General features: G+C 46.3%; 1 protein-coding gene across 1 annotated transcript in view; it reads left to right on the top strand.

Annotated features, from left to right (window-relative positions):
* Positions 1-1,225: 1,225 nt before the first annotated feature.
* The window catches only part of LOC105568869 (LIM/homeobox protein Lhx5), a 38,194-nt gene continuing 18,239 nt past the window's right edge, over positions 1,226-21,180 (top strand). Inside the window, exons 1-2 of the mRNA XM_012024873.1 lie at positions 1,226-1,281; positions 9,098-9,287. Of these exons, the coding sequence (XP_011880263.1) occupies positions 9,115-9,287 (173 nt within the window). The 5' untranslated portion in view covers positions 1,226-1,281; positions 9,098-9,114. The remainder of the gene's footprint in view (positions 1,282-9,097; positions 9,288-21,180) is intronic.

The following is a 21,180-nucleotide window of genomic DNA, read 5'->3' on the forward strand; positions in this document are numbered from 1 at the left end:
CAATCCAACGTCCCCGCGCCACGTTCGCCACGGTGGTCGTGGCCAATGGGCGTAGCTGCAGCTCCACGTCGGTTGCGCGAGTTGTGGAGGAACGCCGGGTGAGAGACGAGGAGGGGGTCGCTGGCGGACACCGCAGGTGCAGCCAGTTGGTTGGCGAACTCGAGGCGAGCGTGCTCGCGTCATCGTCGTGTTCGCTCCGCCGCTGCCGTGACGTGACGTATCGTGCGCCGTGCGCCGGCATCCTCTCCGGTCCGGTCCCCCCTTGGGACAGGCAGGCCAGGACAGGGCGAGCGAGAGAGAAAGAGAGAGAGAGAGAGAGCGCGTCATTGGTCAGCGGCTCGCGCGCCGATCCACAAGTCCGTCGCGGCCGACACTCGGGATCATCCCCGAGAGTGCATGAAACGAACGAGAGCGCGACGCACGCCGCTATTCTCGCGTCCACGGGCTCGACTCGCCGGCGGAGTCGAGTGAGATCCGAAAGAGAGATCGGCTCGACGTGGGTTGCAGGGGCTCCTTCGCGTTGAAAGATTCCGAGAGACAACCACCCTCCGTGAAGGTCGCGCTGGATCGAGATCAATCGCGACACTTGGGACGAGCGGCGTCATGACGGCGCGCGAGATGCACGTATCTCGGGCAGGATTGTGAGCGGACGAGTGTCGGGGTACCTAGTGCTCCAGAAGAGACGTTAAAGAGATCAAAGAGAGAGATAGAGAGACAGCAAGCGGAGACCGGGTCGCAATGTGGACGACAAAGCGCTCTCAGGACGACAGCTGAGAGAACGCGCGCGCCGTCCGAGGGGTTGACAACCCCGTGTCTTCACGAACGAGACCAGGAACGAGATCGGAGTGCCGCGCGTCGCGAAGGGGGTGAGAGAGCCGCGCGCGGTAAACGTAGGCGCGGGCGGAAGATTTTGCAGTGAGTGACGCGCGGAAGCGAGTTGAAGTAGAACGCTGCGCCGTCGCTGGCACCGGGGGGAGAAAGTGTGAGAAGTGCGATTTAACGGCCGTTGGGATAACAACGCAGTAAAAGTGGGTGCACTGGGGCCCTCGGGACCGTTCGGCCGATACGGGCCCGTGGAAGGTGGGCCTGGTGCTGGTCCCGGGCCCGGCGAGGGAGTGGGGGCAGGGGTGGCCGCGGTCGCGGCTGGGGAGGTGGAGGGCTACGGGGGCGCCGGGGGCGGGGGAGGGGGCCCCGGGGGGGTTGGTACCCCCCGGATAAGGGTCACGGCCCTTGGCGGGCGTTGCTGCGCACCCCTGCCCGTCACCCAGGCTTGTAACATAGGTAAGAAGCATGCGAGGGAGTCGTTTACGTAGTATTCGCCGCGCCGCCGGGCCCCGCGAACGGGCCCCTCGTCTTGCGCGCCTAACATTACGTCGTTTTCACGTCGGAGTGCCCACCTCCGTTTCGGGAGATTAATCGGAGTCGAGAGTCAAATAGTCGCGGGTATGTGACGACGCGTAGCTATCGATTAAGTATCGCGTGCTCGCTGCTTTCAAGTATTATTACACAAAAATCTCACGGCGCGCCGTTGTTGTCCGTCGCGATTGCGTATCGAATGTCTCGAACGCGGTCGAACCTCCGTCGTGGATGACTGACGATGTCAGAATACACGAATATGTATTCCGGATACGTCAATTATTGACGCGCGAAGCAGACCAGAGTTTTCATTTTATATGATAGCTTGAAAATCGACGACCGCGTGTGCTTCCTCGTTATGAATATTTTAGACAAAATTGAGAGGGATGGCATACAATTGTATACCCTCTGGGATCTGTTGGAAAATTCTGCGCGAGACAACGTTCGTGATAAGCATTTTAAAGAGGGAACGTGCAAGCCCTCGGCGGTTCTTCAGTCCGCATTTCATTCCAACGTATTCCCGTGTATTTATATTTCACACAGGCCGGCACCGCGCGGGGCCTCTTTTACGCGATCGTAGAGCGCATCTCGCGTAAAATAGGATGGACCCTGAAGTAACGTGTCCCCTGTAGCGCAACATCGGGCCGATGTCATGCCTAATGCACCAGAGAACCGTGCAGGATACGCGCGACGCGTGACACAGGATTGTTGACGCAGTGGCGTCTTTCGAATCGACACAATCGATCCGAGTCCCCGCGATCTTCCTCTCGCGAGAGGGAAAGAAATCAACGATAATTTAGAGCGACAACTACTTATACTCACTCCGTCATAATTGCTTCATTATTTAATCCTCTATCGTTTATTATATTTCCCATGAGATTTCTGCGTCGTAAAGATCTAAAGCTGGTACATATATTTGCGTGCAACTTGATCTAAAATTTACAAGTTGGCAAGTCTTTTTGTTTGATTCAACGTTAAAAAGTTGCACCGTATTTTCCGAAATCACAGTGCTCTATTAGTCAAGACCGCTTTTTGCGCGGGTCGCCGGTTTCTTCGCGAGAGTTCTCGCTAAGGTGCGTTACTGCAAAGTACCTGTTGCTGTATGCGAAACTTTTGTGGACGATTTTTCCGCTCATTTTCGCTCGCCACCGCGTTCGCGGGAGCGTCGTGCCGTTTCGATCGATCTCGCGACTGAAGGGCGTGAATCTCTCTCTTTCTCTCTCTCTCTCCTTCCCCTCTCCCCCGGCCCCCTCTCTCTCTCTTTCTCTTCCTTCTCCGCAAAAGAAACGTCACGCGTGAGAAGCTGCACGCACGAATAGATCACGAGTCAATGAACCGCTCAATAGAGAATACAATCCCGCGACGTGATGCATGCAAATCTATGCCGCGATCGAAGGAGCGACGCACTTTTTTTCCGCTCGCCACGTCGCAATTGCGCGGAGCGAAACGACGTGGGGAGGTGTCTTTGCACGCTTTACGCCGCGATAGACTCTCGCGCCCAAGTTATTCGTAAGGTACGGGGGAAGGCTGGAAACTTTTTAAGGTATGTTAATGTATTTAAATCCCACCCTGGCGAGGCCTGTCACACGTGCGAAAGCGAGCGAGTGTAATTTCGTATGTGACACACGCCAAGTTTTATTTATATTTTTAAACACTCGCTCGCATTACGCGGACAGTAATCTAGTAGTAAAAGTGAGCATACGATCGGACGTAATTAGTTCGAAGCTGTTGCGCGAAAGACGGGAAACACGTGCCTGCTACGGAAAACATGTTTGATTTATTATTTTTCTTGACAGAATTTTTGCACAATTACGGGTTATAATTACTGTTTATGGAACAAAAGTATGCTGTAACAGCGCGCGGTGGTGAAATATGCAATATTGAGCATAATCGTACACACACATGTTACGGCAAATACACGTTTATTTCTTCTCCTCTGCTATTAACAAAATTTTGTGTAGAAAGTCGATTTCTTCTCATTATCAGTACTTTTTATATGTCTTAAAAGAATTTATCTTATTTATTTACACAAGTAAACGCGTAAAAGAAATGAGATCAATCGATAAATTTAAATATAAGTTTGAGTTAATGAAACATAATCAAATATTACGTGAAAAAGGTTACACGATTCTTTTATAAATCATATAATCGTGGGACAACGTGGCATTTCGAAGAGTTTTATGAAAGTTTTTCAAATTTTGCTTAGTATACATTTTTTTTTAGTAGAACGTATGGTGAAATTTCAAAAAACTGTCATAAAGTTCTACAAAATGCCACGTTGTTCCACGATTACATCATTTTCAGGGTAAATTTTAAGAGAAAATTCTTTCCGTGTATATTCACAAGGTTCTTTTTAAAGTACTTCGTTTTCTATGCCATCGGACGATGATTACACAAAGTCCTAACGCCACCAATTAGTTTTATAGAATTAATTCGTCATCCGTTCTAGAAAGAGCAGAAAGTGCTGATTACCCAATTTACAGTTGTACCAAAGTCGTCGAGAACTGTCTCTTATCACGGATCGCAAAAAATTGGCGTGATCTCGAAATTAGCCTTAAGTAATTAAACACAATTAACGAGATAACTTTTAAAAGTCCTATCTTCTTGAGAGCTTTTTCAAGTGTTCCATTTCTCTCCCCCTCTCTTCTTTTTTCTTCTTCGCCAGTCGATTTCTTCGTTTCGTTTTTCTTCTTTGAAGTCGGCAAATCGATTCGCCGCCGGTGCGGCTCTCGAAAAATAGTAATTTTCACCGCGATGGTGGTTTGCGAATCTCTGGATGCGCTTGACGTAGGTGATTTTAGACTGATTAAGGTAATTCGCTGAAATTCGTTGTTCTGCTTCATCCCCTCCGTGTGTCTGAGGGTGAGACCGCGCATGTCGAAATGTACGCGCGTGGAGTTGCCGATATCCATATTTTATTCTATATACATGTATATATTATCTATACATCTATACACGGGAAGAATGTTTTTTTTTAATTTACCTGAAAACCATGTAAACGTGGGACAACGTGGTATTTAAACTAAAAACAATTTCAAAAACTGTAATAAAATTCTTCAAAATGTCACGCTGTCCCACGATTACATGATTTTCAGGGTAAATTGTGAGAGAAAAATTCTTTCTCCGTGTATACATCTATATTCGATCTATCTATATACGAATATATTTATATTCGCGGAACGTTTCTGATTGCCTTAATTTCGGATCTGATGAATCGATGAAAAATTACATTATCGGCTAAAGTCAGAAGGCTTGACTTCCATGCCGGAGCACACCTCGAGATTTTATCTTTAAGTACGAGCGAGAGGATGATCTAGATATAAATAGAACCGAGAATTTCTCCTGGAATGATACATTTTAAATTTTCACTGATACTTCTTTCCAGCCCATACGTCTTACCGTTAGACTATTATGCTAATTTTTATATCGAACCCATCAGTTCACATTTCATGTTGAAACTGTCTTTGAATATTTGAGCATTTTTTTAAACGTTCTTCCTTAATGCTGCGTTAGATTTCGGTTTATTTTTCACCACGCTATTCTGTCGCGATTGCTCCGGCATTTATGATGAAGACGTCTCGATAAAGTCTCCTCCGACGGAACAAAATAAGATCCGGCATGACGCGAGCAGTGACGTCCAGCCGGAAAAAATCGGATTAAGCAATCCGATGTCGCTGGATCAACAGGATTTTCTTCTCACGTCCCGCTAATCCTAATCTGGTTTATGCGATTCAACTAACTAGGTCTTCCTACGGTTTCCCGTCTCTCACTCTTTCCAGCCGGGGCGTCATACGCGAAGTTAGTTTTCTAACTCGGATAAGCGGTCGCACGAGTGACGGGCATTTCGATACTTCGGCAGATAAATATTTTGATAAAGCTGGGAATCATTTTACAAATCTTTTTCCGTGCGCTCGAAATAACGTAAGAATAAGAGGTAAAAGTATTTTACGATTGTTATTCTCTGGAAACCTTTTCACCGCAAGCGATATATGTGCGTGAAATTAAGTTTGCGTGTCAAGGGAGAAAATTATTGAGGATTATTTTTAAGTACTTTCTAATGCCTCTGCCGAGGATAATGTCGTTTGAGCAGTTTGCCTTAATCGGCATTGATGTGATACGCGTGGACACCCTGTATGTGTCTTATATTCGTTAAGACCGTTATTCAAGCATTTAAGTTGTTCGTTACGCGATAATATCGGAATTCCACGTGGTATTTATACGCGAGATTAGTTCCTAAACGCGTTACCTTAATTTACGTTATTGATTTCGTGATTAGATAACAATTTAACGCTTGAACGTGCGGCCATACTTTCTTTTTGCAAAACTACCTTTAAATGACTATAATTCGTCACGATTAAAAAAAATCAACTCTATGTTAAATATACGTCATTAATCGGGAAACGTGTATTTTTCACGATCTTAATCGCTATATTACAATTTTACACAGTCGTGCGCCAAATTCGTCCTCTCGCTTTTTTTCTACCACGTCCGGTAATGTTATAATTATTTTAAAATTTTATATCAATACACGAAAAATGAATTCGGCAGATCAATGTTGAAAAAGTATATAAAAAAATACTATGCGTCCGAGCTGCTTGAAAAATAATTGCGGCAAAGATATCAATAGTTCTGTTCCCTTTGTCGTTTGGGCTCTGTATGTATTTTCTATTAAGATTGTCGCTTTTTGCAAATTAAAAGGTAGAAACTTCGAAAGCAATAATGGTGAGATTATTCGTTAATCGAAGCGAGGGACTTTAAATTCTTTTCGTTAACGTTAAGATCTGCGCCAGCCACGCGCAGGTAATCCGTTTTCGTTGTATCAAGCCAGGGTGGTAGCGTCGAGCATTAGCGGTGGGCGCATGCGAGTCGATTACGCGGAATAGTTTACGATCTCGAAGTTAACTTGCGAACGTTCACGGGCTACGTCGATGCCGCTCTGCCACCCTCGCCTTTCTCGCCCTTCCGCGAGAGGGATGAGATGCGCAAGGTCAGATCTTAAGGGTGGGAGGAGGGTTGCTAGGTTGACAACCCTGCCAGCCAGGCAGAGGGACTCCGCCCATTGGCGGAAACCGCGGAAAAAAAGGAAGAGGAGGGTGAGTTCCGTGGGTCTCAGCGATGGCGATAAAAACGGCGAGAGGGCGAACGAAGGGAAGAAAAGGAAAAGGGATAATGGCAGGGTGAAAGAAAAAGAGAAAAATGTAGGAGAAAGAGAGAGAGAGAGAGAGAGCGAGAGAGAGAGAGAGGGGGGGGGGTGGACGAGGAGGAAGAGAGAAAGAGAGTGCGAGAGCAAAGGGCGAAAGAGCAGTCTCGTTCGCGAATGTTAATTAACGACGAATTATAATTATTCTCTGTGGGGCCCGGTCGCGAAAAAGAGAGGCGCGCGAAAAAGCGACCGCGAAATTAGCCAGATGAAAGATTGCGCAACTATAAATGCCGAAGCGCGATCGTTAAATTTATCGATGCGATAATCCGCGGTTTTTTGTTTAACGCCGCGAGATTTATGGTCGCGGTACCCCGTCGCGACGCTCGAGACGTTCACCCTTTTCCTCGGCCTCCGTCTTTCTCGCGAATTAGAGGCGAACGAGCGAATCGCAACGTGGCCCGAAACGGCTGAAATTTCGGCTGACCATTCCGGCGATCGTAACGCAAACATTTTAACCGCGATATTTTACATTGTTCAAATTGCCGTGCTTAAATTACTGAACGACGCCCGGTAGTAATTGAAACCTCAGTTAGCGCTCGGTAATTTTTGATATGTTTAATCGTCACTGTTGTATTAACAATGGATGATGTACATACAGGGTTGCGGCAGAAAATGTGCGCCCTTCTCCCCCCTGATAAATTTAAAGACTCGTTTAACGAAGCTCTTGTTTGTCGAATTTTCTATTGACGGTCGTCGTCGATCGTCAACGATTCAATTTGCAATTATTTAATTTACTTGCCATTTGATTTAGAACTAAACTAAAAATATATATCTCACGACCGTAATCTTTACATCATATACATTTACAAGATACAGTCGTATAAATCAAGTTGGCATTTAACTGTAATTATTCAACAAATATATTCCTACGCGTAATGTCGGTGTAACGATAGTGATTTTAATAAAATAAAATGTTGTCTTTAGAAAGATCTAAATTAGGATGTACAGAAATTAGGGGGCTCGTGCGAGCCGGTCAGCGCAGATATTCTCGCAATGCCAAATGTTGCTATGCACGTGGTAATTGTACTTGCGACTATCTAGATTCAAAAACTTGTAGTTCGTAATTTAGCAACGTTTGTACTAGGAGAAACGATTCGATCGTTTCGTTGTTTGCAACATTTTAGTGGATTATCGCACGGGCATCTGCAGCTTCTCTCTCTCTCTCTCTCTCTCTCTCTCTCTCTCTCTCTCTCTCTCTCTCTCTCTCTCTCTGTTTTTCTTTGTTTAAAATTTTCTGATTGCGGAGGAAAAAGAACTTAATTACATTCTCAGTAGCGTCAAAAAAGATGGGAAAAATAACGTCAGATTAGGATTAATGTAATTTGCAGAAGGTGCCGCGATATGCCGTCGAGATTCCTTGGAGGAATCGTCCGCGCCAAATTCATTAGAGAATCTGCGAAACTTGAAAGGGGCACGCGACTTTCGTCATCAATCTTATCAGCTTGTAAAAACGGGAATTTTTTCCCGCAGATCGGATTAGTTGCTGCTTTACGTGATTAGTACGGCGATTATGTCGCATTGTTGTATTTTTACACCGGTCCGGATTGTGTCAACCAGATCCGTACGGCGATTTAACCGTCGAATATACAAAAAAGTCCAGCACAATGCACGCCTCGTTATGCACGCGCGCTCTTACAATGAAAGCGCTTAATCTTCTTTCTAAATAAAACGCGCGCCACGCTCGAAAGGCTCCCGAACATTTCGATCGGTGCCCTCGACGCGATTAATAAGCCATTCCTCTCCTCCCTTTTTTTTCTTTTAATAACAAATCACCGCCACGCGCGCTTACTTTGCGCATCTGCGTGTGATTTTAATTCGACTCATTGCGGATAATTTCGCGCATAATTCCGATCGGTTTTCCATTGTGATAATTACTCGACGGGCGTTTCGAGCGAGCCGGAAATTAGTGTTTATAAATAAATACGCGTGTCGCGCAGAAAGAAGGATTTAGCGTGTCGCGACCGCCGGCGATATTTCATTCTTTCAGCACCGCGTAACGTTGCATTATTCGAGATGGGAAAGAAGGAGAATATTCTCCGAGTTATAAACTGAAACGTACGCCGCGATTTGAATCTCGCGATGCATCCGCGATTACATTAAATCGCGTAAAGCCGGCGTTGCGTTACGCGGAATGCGTAGCGCATATTTACAGCGAAATGTTCAGCATTGCGTGCAGAACCAATATTAATTTAAGCTTTGCCCGGAACCAATGACGTAACGTTTGTGTCCGCCGCGCGTGCATTAATAACCGTGCGTTAATATTTCATCAAATTTCAATTGAAATTTTCGAATTGGATGTACCAGATCGAGTCGTTTGACGGAGCGCAAAAAGATTCGCGAGTTTCATCCTTGAAATCGGGACGAGAGGGAAAGAGAGGGGGGGAAAAAAGAGGAAGCGAGTAGCGTCCGAAAGGGCCGGGGGGAGGAGGGGGAGGGATATTGAGCGAGCTTGTACGGCGGGACTGAACGTCATGTCGTAAGACCACGGGGCCGCAGCGAGACGGAGGTGCGTAATGTGTTCTCTTTTAATTTCAACAGGGAGACGCGGTCTGGCGATGCTCCTGTCATGTGCAGGATGCGAGAAACCGATAATGGATCAGTACCTGCTGAACGTTTTGGACCGTGCATGGCACGTCGAGTGCGTGCGTTGTTTCGACTGCAGAGCCGCGCTGCAAGACAAGTGCTTCTCCAGGGAGGCGAAGCTCTTCTGCAGGAACGACTTCTTCAGGTACGCGGCGGTGTGCGTGTGTGTGCGTGCGCTTCCAGTCCTCACGTGGAGAGATTCTTCTGCCTCGACGCTAACATCCAGAGTTGGTTAGAGTAAAATACATGACGGCATTATCAAATTAAACGCGTCAAATTTTCTAACAAGATCAATTGCTGACGATTGAATCGTCGCGTTGCGTTTTTTTTTTGACAAATGACAACGAAAAAAATTAATTGACAATTGATTGAAAAGAATAATTGAAAGAATTATCTTTTCACGTGAGGGGCGCGCTGTTACGTTTGCAAGACACTCCTTAAGGCGATCTAAGTGGCTGACGATTATTAGAAATTGATTAATCGTTATCGTAAATAGGAAATTATTATTATTGAGCGACATTATTAAATCTCTCGCACATGTAATTGGAGCTCACGTTCGCGATCTGCATGCATACATATGCATCGATGAACATAGATACGTCGATATAGGTTGAATGCAGATCGACTACGTGACTATCCTCTCACCGCGCTGCTGCCACGGTGCATCAGAGGTGCGTCTGAAAAATTTACGCCGATTTAGCTCAATGCATTACACGATACACTGATAAAAATTTCTAAGTGCCTGGCGTCTCTCTCTCTCTCTCTCTCTTCCCGTCGTTTCCCTCGGACTATCGCGTAAGTTCGCGTTATCGAGCGTCTTCCCCGGCGCCTTCCCCGGCGATCTATAAACCGTCTTCCCGTTTACGATCTACCGGCGATGAATCACAAAGATCGCTGTTTTTGCGTGATTAGGCGACGGATCGGCGCGATTCGAGAAAAAGGGATCCCTCGCGGAGAGCAGGCCCCTCGGCGTTTTCTCGTCGAGCAACGCGGGCGCCGCTTCGCTCGGCTTGATCTTAACCCAGCGTTACCAGGGCGGGGCACGGCAAGCCCCTGGTACCACAAACAGGTGTTATTTTTCACGATTGGACCCTGTCTTGTTGGGATAAAAAAATTTTTAACAACTCTTCGACCCCACCACTTTTATCGGCGTAATTTGGTTTCGTGGACAAAGTTTTAAGTTTTGTAAAAATTTCATTATGACTTGCTCTTGATTTATAGTAGCCTGACTCTTTAACTTAACAGACTTCGTCTTCACGCCAAGGTAAAAGTAGACTATTTTCGCCCGGCGAACGCACAGATACGCTCGTCATGAATAAGCGAGCGTCGAAACGTGTAAACTCGCTGCGCGACGCGTGTTTTCGTTTTTGCGTATCGCAGAGGAACATGAATGCCCGCCGACATGAGTCTCCGGGTGAATGTTATATGCGGCACTCGCGCGAGGAAATTTTCGAAACGCGGATTACGCCAGCGGCTTGAATTTAAGTCAGAAGTCGAATCACACTCGGGAGGTTCTCGAGCTTCTCCCGCGCTGTCGGAAGTTCGCCGGAAGGAAAAGTAGTTCAACCTAGTGATTTGAATTAATGATCGTCGCGCATAGGAGCGATTTAAGCGGCTCGGCAGCATGGCCGGTGATTAATTCAGACACCCGTAGAGCAAATTGCTTTCGACGTCGTGTTTTCGGCGGCTGCTTTATTCCTACGCCCATCTCGCGCTGTAAAATTACCGAGCGAGGGAATAATGGCTCGACATATCGTTGCGAGCAATTTCGTATCGCGGACCTGCCGACTATTCCTTTCAAACGTTATTCCTCTCGTGCATTTCTACTTATGTAAAAATGTATAAAACTAACACATTCGTTGTGAACACGGACGAATGATCATTTCCCCTCATTTACATGTGTATTTTGCATTTGATTGCAAATTATTACTAGTATCATTATTAGCATCGTTAATGTTATCGATAGCACATTGTCTCTAAAGCCTCATTCGAAATTTAAATCGATTGAAATGACGCTGCAAATTATCGGTTACGGTGGCTGGTAGAAAAATATAATTAGTTTGAAAAGTTCTAATTAGTTTTCTCGCTCGTGACTGAAAAAATGTCGACGTTCGCCCGCAACCGGTCTTTATTATGCGCGACGCCACGCCGCCGTAGATCTGTCGCGGTCCTGCGGTCCTACGGCGTTCCACGTGGGTGGCGGAACTATGATATCACCGTATCGATTAGTCAGGGCGAAAAATGGCGAGCTGGCCGCGCCGCGCTGTGGCGAATTCAATTTCGCGGCCGGTACTTTTCTGCGGTAGCCGGGGGGGAATCCGCGCGCGGATCGTTTGCAAACAAAATCGCCGCATTCCCGGACGCGCGGCGGTCCTGCGGAGAGAAAGAGGGAGAAAGGGAGGGGAGGGGAGGTGGTCCCGCGCTTCTTTCGTGACTTCTGCAAGTGATGAACGATCCTCTTTGTGACCGGCGGGAACCGCACCGCGCGGCGCGGAATGGCGCGCCAGGGGTCGGCGGAGGAGGAGCGCGTCTCCGATACGTACGTGCCACGGGGCCTCCGTACGAATGTATAACGAGCGTGTTGTATACTTTACGAGGCGAGCTACTTTGCATCTCCCGACCCGATGAAAAATTCATCAGTCGATCGACGCCGCGATGGAAAAAGCGCGCCGCGATTGCGGGACGCGCGCGCGCGCACGCGACTCCCGGCGTCCTTCCGGCGATTCCGTCGGTGCCGATCGCGGCGGAAGCTGCGTGATTTGTAAATTAAAATCGCATAATCGGGTATCCGCGTATAAATTAATAACGCGGCTCACGCGTCCGTAACTGTATGCGGTGTGACGCGGGAACGATTACGCCGTTAAAACGACGCTCGCGATGTACGGCTTAAGGGCTGTGAAATGATTAACTTAATTGACGATTAATCGATCAAACTTGCAACTATATAAATCGTCGTCCTAACCCAATCTTCTCCCCCATATATTAAACAAGAAAAAATAAATAATTCCATCCAAATTAACAAAATATCGCGGGCATTGCTCGACAAGTTAATCGCCGCTTAAGGTAATCGGAGTTTACTCGGAGCTGCCCTGAAATAGAGGCAGATATTCGCTTTAATATGCGAAAATGTCGTTCAGTTAAGACCTCGCCGGAATCTCCCTCTTCAATGCCACCGCCATGCGCGAGATTCTAATTCGAACGGGATGATCGAGTCACCGCGTCGGGGTTTATTTAATGAACACCGTCGGGCGCGCAAGGACGGTGACGTCGACGAAGCACGGAAAAATACGCTCAGGGCCCTGGGCCCCGAGAGGGCCGCGCTCGGGGAATTGTACGACACCTCCGGGAGGTCCTCCTCCCGGCGTAGCGAGCGGTTATACGTGCGGTTATGGTAACCGGTCCTCACGAGTCGCAGCAAGGTCCTTAAAGGTCGATAATGGCCCCGTGGCGCGGCCCTCGACGGGCCCCTCCGGGCACGATCAAAAGGGCCGATGTCCCCGTTTCGACGCCGCAGCGCCGTGCCGCGCCGCGCCGCGCGGCGGATCGACCGGGCCATCGACCGGGCCGAGAATTATTGTCTTAAAATACGGTCCGCCATTCTCCCGAGACGCTGATGAAAACATTACCGGTGCTGCGTGGCCCCGCGCCGTGTCCGGCCGGCGACGCTTCGAGATTCTGCACGGAGAGGAGACGGAGTGTCGGCTCGGCCGAACGAACTCGCGCTCGCTGATCCTCTGGCGCGGACAGCTACCGAAAATTAATGAATGAATAATTCAATGGCCGACGACGAGGGTTGCGCAAGACGGCGCTGCTCCACGGACGTTATCGATTTCTACCTGTGGCACTCGGCAAGTCGGTCTTGACTATTTATGAAAGCGCTAAATTACGCTATTCGTATTGGATTTTCGGCCCCTTCTTCAGATTTCGTAGATTTATCGCCGTGTTTCGTTAACGGTACTCCCCACCGATCGGTTGGTTATTTAGGACGAAGTTACAGTTGCAATGTGTGTGTCCGCGATGTGAACCGTTGCAATCTCGTCCAGATACACTTTGCTTCCTTTTCGTAGCACCGTTTAATATTACTCTTTTCAGTTGTTTAATCGGAAAATATTTTTCCGAACAATGACTGACCTGATTATACGCGGAGAGAATTTTTTTTCATTTACCCTGAAAATTATGTAATCGTGGGACAACGCGGCATTACAGAGAATTTTATGAGAGTTTTTGAAATTTTGCCAGACATTTCACTAGCAATTATACTTATTGTTAGTAAAATCCCATATTATGAGACAGGATTCTAATATCGGAGTTTCTGTTAAATTGATATCAGTTGATTCCGCCATGAAAGCGAAAGCTGTTTAGTGGAAAATTCATTGTTAGATCGTAGCGAAAGAAGATTTGTGATTGAATTTGGGTGTTGAAAACCTGCTATCTCGTATTAGAAACCTATCTCATAATAGAGGACTTGCTTGTATATATTTTACTAGTAAAATGTATGGTAAAATTTAAAAAAACTCTCATAAAGTTCTTCAAAATGTCATGTTGTCTCACGATCACATGATTTTCAGGATAAATTTTAACAGGAAATTTCCTCCGTGTTGCACAAATTTAGATAATGCGTGTGTGGATTCTTGATTATTTTCGGTATTATTACTTGAATCCCCCTCGATTAAGGAACTCTTCATTTCGAAGAATATTTTTACGTGTCAATTTAATTAAAATACAAATGAGACTACTCGTATTTTCGCACTTTATCAATCACTTTAATCGGGCGAAGGACGTTTCCTTAAACTTATCTGTTTATTAGCTCTTCAACCCTTGACGTAATCTGATTTAGGTAAGATATTATCGAGCACGACGTGGTGTCTGCGACAGAAATAAATAGAGAGAGAGTCACGGGCTCGTCGTTGATAATTCATTGATACGCCGACGGTTCACGGTATCATCATCGACGTGTTGCCGATGATTGCCTCGATCGTTACACGGATCGTTACGTGCGCCACAATGTTGCGTTGTGCGCGACGCCGCGCTCGCAATTAACATATATTTTTCCGCTAACGAAGCGACGCGCGCATGTCGATTGAATGAAAAGTACTCCGGGTACTCGCGGAGTCCAGTTCTGCCTCGAGGACACGAAGTTACTTTACGTAACGGCGTCGCCGGCAGCCGACGGAAATATTGCGCAGCCGATATTTAGTGTTTTACGAGGGTGCTAAATAACACGGTGGGACGCAACTTGTGAGGCGCAACTTGCGCGACTCTGTTTTCTCTCTCTCTCTCTCTTTCTTTCTCTCTTCGCCGATCACGACACGCGTGCGAATCTTCACGATCTCGCAACTGTTCTGGCACATGCAATGCATGCAAATGGAACTGCAGGAACGACGAAAACTCTTGAATATTATTTTGCGGTGAATGAAAGAAACGTGAAAGCTTCGTCCCCTTTTCGTAAACTTTTATTCATCAATGCTCAACTAATTCAAGGAAACGTCATTCGATTGATTAAAGCGATTAAAAAAGTGACAAAATACTCATTTGTGTTCTAATTCAATTGACGCACAAACATATTCCTCGAGTTAAAGAGTTGAGTATTTTGTTTTCAGTTTAATTATTTTATAATATTTACGAGAAATTATTTCACACGGAGTACTTTACCTCTACACGATTGATAAAAGTTTCTGGAAACGAAATAATTTACGGATGAAAAATGGAGAGTCTCAAGCTTCAGTCCTTTGTTCTCTCTCTTTCGTTCCTTTCATATAATTTCCTTGCAAGAGTTACTTTTTCCATATCTTCTCTCGCTTCTGTTAATATTAAATCACGGTCGCGGATATCGATATTTCGTCGGATAATTGAAGGATCACGCGTCGCCGAGGCTTTCCACGGCAAAGGACGCCGACGTGGCAGGCCCCCATTGTCCGTCGGCTCCGCAGGAGTGGACCCATCGAAACTCGAACGTGGAAACATTATAAATGCGGCGTGACGCCCGCTACGAGTCGTAGGAGAAGTTTGTTGGGCGTGACGGGGCCGCGCGGCGCGGGTCGCAGGGTTGGCGAAGGGAGAGGAAGGGAGGGAAGGTGCAGCTCTCCGGGCCCCGTTTCCCTTCCAGGAAGGCCCAGCAATAGCATCGCGATGCCCGTACACATCGCTCTTATGTGCGCGCCCGTGAACGTTTTTTACCAACTACCGGCTCTTGCGTCACGCCGGGCCCTCTCTTATTCGCGATTAACAAGAATTGCTCGTGCTCATTTATAAACAGCTGAGAGAAACGATTAATCACGCGTACGAAATAAGATTGAGTTGTTCTCAGTATTGTCCATCATCCCTCCCGCTTCGGGGGCGCGTAATTTAGACAGTTATACAACAAGGAGTAAAACATTGTTAGAATCTTGCGGGGGCGAGCTAATGTAATGCTAAATCCGGTAATAGCTTCCAACTAGAAAAGTTATAGCGGTTTTAGTAGCTGTAAAGCGTCGGCGACAGCTGGTCTGATGGTACCAATCGCATTTTTACGAGGCGCGGGGAAAAGCAGCGGTGGGAAAGGCGCTTGAATCCAGTCGCAATGTTCCGCTAACGAATTCTCCGAGCGAAGTAATACTATGCAATCGCGTCGCGAAGACAACAGGCTTGGACGATGCGTAAAGTCACGGTAAAAAGGTAGAGAGAGAGAGAGAGAGAAAAAGGTAGGTGGGATCGAAGGGACGAGGGGAGACCGACGGAGCGATTTGAATCCATTCACTATGCTCCGATAACGAGCCGGTTGAAAAACGGTGGAATAATGATATATAATTGACAGGACTATAATAAAGCTAAATGCAATCCGTTACCGCGATTATATGCCGAAAGAGAGAGAGAGAGAGAGAAAGAAAGAAAGAGATGCGACGGTGGACGACACCGGGAAGAAAAAAAACGGAGAAGGGGGAGAGAAAAGAAAAGGCGATTATACGAAGGCGGGAAGGCAGGAAAGAGGAATGGCCTAAATTCAGGGCGACCCTTTATCGCCTCCGCCTCTTGAATTTTATGCAGAGGCCCTCGTTTCTTTCCCCCCCTTTTTTTTTTCCACCGCGTTACGCGCCCCGTTAAAACGAGACACACGAGCCACATTTCGTTGTAGCACGACGTCGAGAGATTACGTATGAATGCGGGGCATTTTTATGCGTGCAAACAGACGAGAAACGCGAATTACGTCCGGTGAGAATTTTAGGGACGCTATTACATGAGTGACACTCCCGCGCGCGCGTTAATGTTTTATTTTGTCGCTCTTACCCGCGTAAAACTAGTGCAATGTATTATGTTCTTCTCGTTACACTTTAGCCCTCAAACGGTAGACATTACTTTGACATTTCTCCCCAAGTATTAACCCTTTGAAGCATGGTGGTAACCCACGTTAGCACCTCAACTTCTTTACTTGTTGGCCATTTAATTTCCAGTTAACGCATTTAGGTCGGGTTTTTTTTGCATTTTTTGGGTACCTTAGTAATAAGAGGATACAAAAAAGTTGAGTAGTTTCTAATATTTATTGTAAAAGTTTTATACATACACAAATACGAAAAAAATAGCAATTTTTTCGGAAAAATTCACTATTGAACAAGTTTTTTAAGATTATTTCTTGAAAACTTTGTACAAAGGGGGTTTCGAGGTCGCTCATTACGAATCTGATGTCAGATTTTCAAAATTAAAAATAGCCGACCCAGAATGACGAATACAAAGTACGTGAATTTTGTAAGTTTTCAAGTTTTTCAGCATTTTCGTTCGATTACGGTATTTAGGGACTCATCACGCCCGCGTCGTTAGCTCTGGATAGTGCCGAGAATGAGTAAATTCTAAGGAATTATCAAATTTCAATTTTGCATCCGCCATTTCGTGCGCGCTATTTTTTATACTCTATAAGAATCTTCAACTGGAGTTTAGATTCCACAGGTCCTAATAATATCTAAATAATGTTTTTTAGTACAGTTGAATTACAGTTGAGTGTTGTTATTCTTTTAAGTTTTGAACTCCGCCATCTTGAATTATGAAAATCTGAAAACGGATTCGTAATCAGCGACCCCAAGGACCCTCGTATACACAGTTTCACAAATAAAGGCTCAATAGAAAAATGTATCCTTCAAAGGGTTAATATCGAGGCACCGCGAGACGAATGAATTTTCTGCGAGTTGTAAGAAATGGAGAAATTCACACAATTTTATTAGACGAGGCGACATTTAATTCCATTGTTTTTTGTCCTCCCCGGAAAGCGGTAATGTACAGTTGCAAATACATTTCTCCGTAACTTTTCCTACGGTAGAAGTTACTCTCCAAACCTGTCGTACCGTTTGAATGACATTATCTTCTATTCCGAGGCGAGATAGCGCTCTTATTTGTAGAAACCAGATCCGCGCGACGGAGCAGACACTTTTTACGTTCCGCCTTCTCTCTCGCACGCAATTGTGCGACGGTCGTTGCGAGGTCTCCGATGCGCGATCGCGGTCGCAATCGTCGATATCTCACGGATTAATACCCGCGCGATCGCCGGAGGAGACACGATCGCGCGATAAGCAGGCACGCGAATTATCTCGCCGGTTCAGTCGGCGAAAATTCAACGTTGAGCTACGGTCACTTTAAGCGAGAGGTGTCGGCGGTGGCTATCATTACCTTGAACCTGCGCTGCCGCGATTACAGGAAACACTTTCCGAAGAAGAAAACTGCTGCGCCGCACGCTAATTGGATGCAGTTAATTAGAGTCCGCTCGTGCGGCGAATAATCTCCGGTATCGCGAGGATATTCGCGGGAGATCGGTGATAGAAAATTGCTGGGGACGGAAAATATCGCGCTGATTTGTTAACAATTTCAGCACAGAAGCGACGTGGCGTATATCTGACCGCCAAGAAGCCGCACGGCACTCCTTCGATATTTGTCTTTTTCTTCTAGAGTGATTAGAGAGGATGAGATAAAACGATAAAGCGTTAGGTATAATAAATAGTAAATGTGATATTAAGGGTAATTTTTTCTCATATTCACCGTTCGCTTTGATTGAGAAAATTACAAAATTATGTAGTTTTACAAATTGCACAGTAATGAGCGGATTAAACGCATGAATTAAGCGTAAGCATCTAACAATAAGATAATGAGCACAAATAGATAGTGAGATTTATTTCACCCCGGGATTAAATCCGCGTTAAAGAGGATTATGCATTAAGTAAGTACAACGTAGCTGACAACTTAATATAATTGCAAGCGTACGACTTTGTCTTAAAGCTTGACTCAAGGCGACAACGCACGAGTTCGTGAAAGAAGTTTGATAAAGGTTAATAAGATTCATGCATATCTAAATTACGTAACGTAAGAAGCAATGCGATCTTTGTAGAAAGCCACGGCAATGGTCTATTAATATCGCCAGACAAAGGGAAAAAAAGGAAAGATTTAAAGACCGTGTTGTAGTAATAAATAGTCGAAAGAGGGAACGCACGTACCAATTATAAGCCGAGATCATAAAAATTATGGAAAGAAGGGGGAGGAGAAAAAAGAAGGGAAGGATCTTACTTTGCACATGGAAGGGTTACTTGTCTGTTCCGCGTTGTCGAGCAAATTTATATCGCGCTGTCCCCCCCGGTGATCCCTCTTTCCCGCTGCTGCTGTCGTACGTTAGATACCGTCCGCCGAAGGGGGATTAAAAGGGAGAAAGAGGGAGGGGGAGGGAAAACGAGGGGAAAAAAGAAAATGGAAGGAAGAAAAACGAGAAATATCGTATCTTGAAATATCGGCGCCCGCGGCGCGGCGCGGCGAAATGTCCCGCGCGTTATGTATGCACTGCCCGCTTTTATTTCTCCGCGCTCTTGTATTTGCAGAAGATTATCCGCGACGCGTTCGCCGCGGCGCACGCTGCGAACCGTTTATTTTCGGTTCCGCGTTGCGCGAAACTCAAACCGCCGCCGAGCTCAATGTGGCTTACGACAGAGCTAATCTTCGCACGGTTGTATCGCGCGATAAAAAGAAAGAAGAAGAATAAGAGGGCTTCCCCCTAGGCAGTGTATTCTTCTGTTTGGCGAATTTTGGAAAATTAAGTGGAGTATTGAACTTTATTAAACTTGGACCTATCTCTGCAGTAAACTTTTTTTTTCATTTTAGCGTGATAGTTGCGGTTTTAATTGCGAGAGAGAGAGAGAGAGAGAGAGAGAGAGAACGATTATTTATGTAATAATAAAAAAATACACTTTTATAGTATCTGCATATTAAGAATACAATGTAAATTGCAGATATTAACGGAAATCTCTCTTTATCTCTCGGTATCACATTAAAATAAAACGTGAAAAATGAAAAATAACCAATAATCGTCGCTGGTCAAAAGCTCTCGGTAACAGGTATAAATTATCAAGATTTCAAATGACATGGCGCGGTAGTATTTATGTATTTATAGCACTTATACTTTGTTATCTAGCCCGATCGTTACGTAAAACGTCATTTTGATAAAATAAATAAAATTATATAAAAGTATCCCTCTCTGAGAGAAATTAACGTTTCACAAAATTGTCGGTCAATTAAATGGTACCCTTTAACATCGTTTTCGAGAGCAAAGTGCATCCGTTGGTACCTGCTGCGCCCCTTTCGTGACTCCGATCGAAATAATTCCCCCGCGTTGCGAGAGAGGCGAATAACGAGGGGGCCCTCTCGAACATCCGTCCCAGGATCGTTCATGGCGTGCCCGTGGGACGCGTACCGTTCGTTCGTCCGTCCGTCCGTCCGTCCGTCTGTCCGCGATATCACACGGACACACGCGCGTACCCGTTCCCTCGGGTCCGTGGCAAATCGCACCCCGGGCCCATCCCCTTTCTTTTTTCCCGTCCGGGCCCGCCTGTCCTATATTTCTTGCTCCACGCCGGAATTCCAGACGCGGGCTCTTTACGCTCTCCTTAAGGGAGCCTCCCGAGTTTCCCCCCTCGATCCCGCTACCACCCTTTTCCACCCCCCCCCCCCGAGTCTCGTTCCTCCCCCTCCGGCGCACACGCGTGGGACCGCATAAGCCTTTCTATTAATGATTTTTACGGTCTGCCTGCCTTCTTCTGAGACTCTCTTTTTTTTTTCTTTTTCCTTCCGACGAAGACGGACCTGTCTTCTCCTGGGAGAGAAAAGAAAGGAGGGAGACAAAGATTCAGCGTAGGGATGCCCCCTCGGGGCGCAGCGACGGGCGCAGCTGCACCTGCAGAAGTCGACACGGTCGTGACTAATTATTATGATCAATTAAATAATTCCTGTAATTAGACCGAGCTGTGGACGTAATGATGGCCGTCATTGTCCTCGTTCTCGTCGTTATCTTCGTCGTCGAAATCACCTCGGAGATCACCTCGGGCGCAGCTTCCGCGATGATAGTTTCGTTGTCCGGATCGTGAGCGTTAATTCGGACAGCTTGATGGATAGTTCGGTGAGAAAAAGCGCGCCGACCGGCTGATTACAGGACGCTCTCGCCGAGCGGCATCTCGCAATCACGCGTTCCGACATCCGAGTTGATCGATAAGGGGGCACTCCCCCTCGGCTTCTGCCGTGGAAAACTGCCCGCTCTTGTTATCGATCCGAACGGGATCGCTATCGACGGGTCGCGATCGATCGCGAGATTGGTTCCTGAAGGAGTCCGCCAGCAAATTCGCGCGCGGCGAAATGGATGTGGGAATTCTTTATTCTCTTAAATGATTTTTCTAGTTTAAGATACAAGTTTTTCTTCTTTTTTTTTAGTAGTAGGAACTTTGTGCTCAGATGACGGAGAGAACCTTTGAATCGAGTTAGATCTTTCAAAGTTTTGTCTAAATTGAATCTCGTTCAAATTCATTGTCAATGTCAGACCGAATATCTGAATCTTCAGCAATAGTGTCTCACGATTTCCTAAACGTCAGAGTCAGAACGCCGATGCCAAAAGTACTCACGGTGCACTAAACTAATTGAATTAATATCTAATTGAACGGTGGCACTTATTGATGAATGGTTGCTGGCTCGGTATCGTGAGGACTAGTCCGCACGCGAATACGGGTCGCAAAACGCTCGCGAAAAGTATTATGCAACAATGACGGTAC

The sequence above is a fragment of the Vollenhovia emeryi genome, unplaced genomic scaffold (genome assembly GCF_000949405.1).
Source record: "Vollenhovia emeryi isolate VEMERY1.0 unplaced genomic scaffold, V.emery_V1.0 DF939127.1, whole genome shotgun sequence".
In the NCBI taxonomy this organism is placed as follows: domain Eukaryota; kingdom Metazoa; phylum Arthropoda; class Insecta; order Hymenoptera; family Formicidae; genus Vollenhovia; species Vollenhovia emeryi.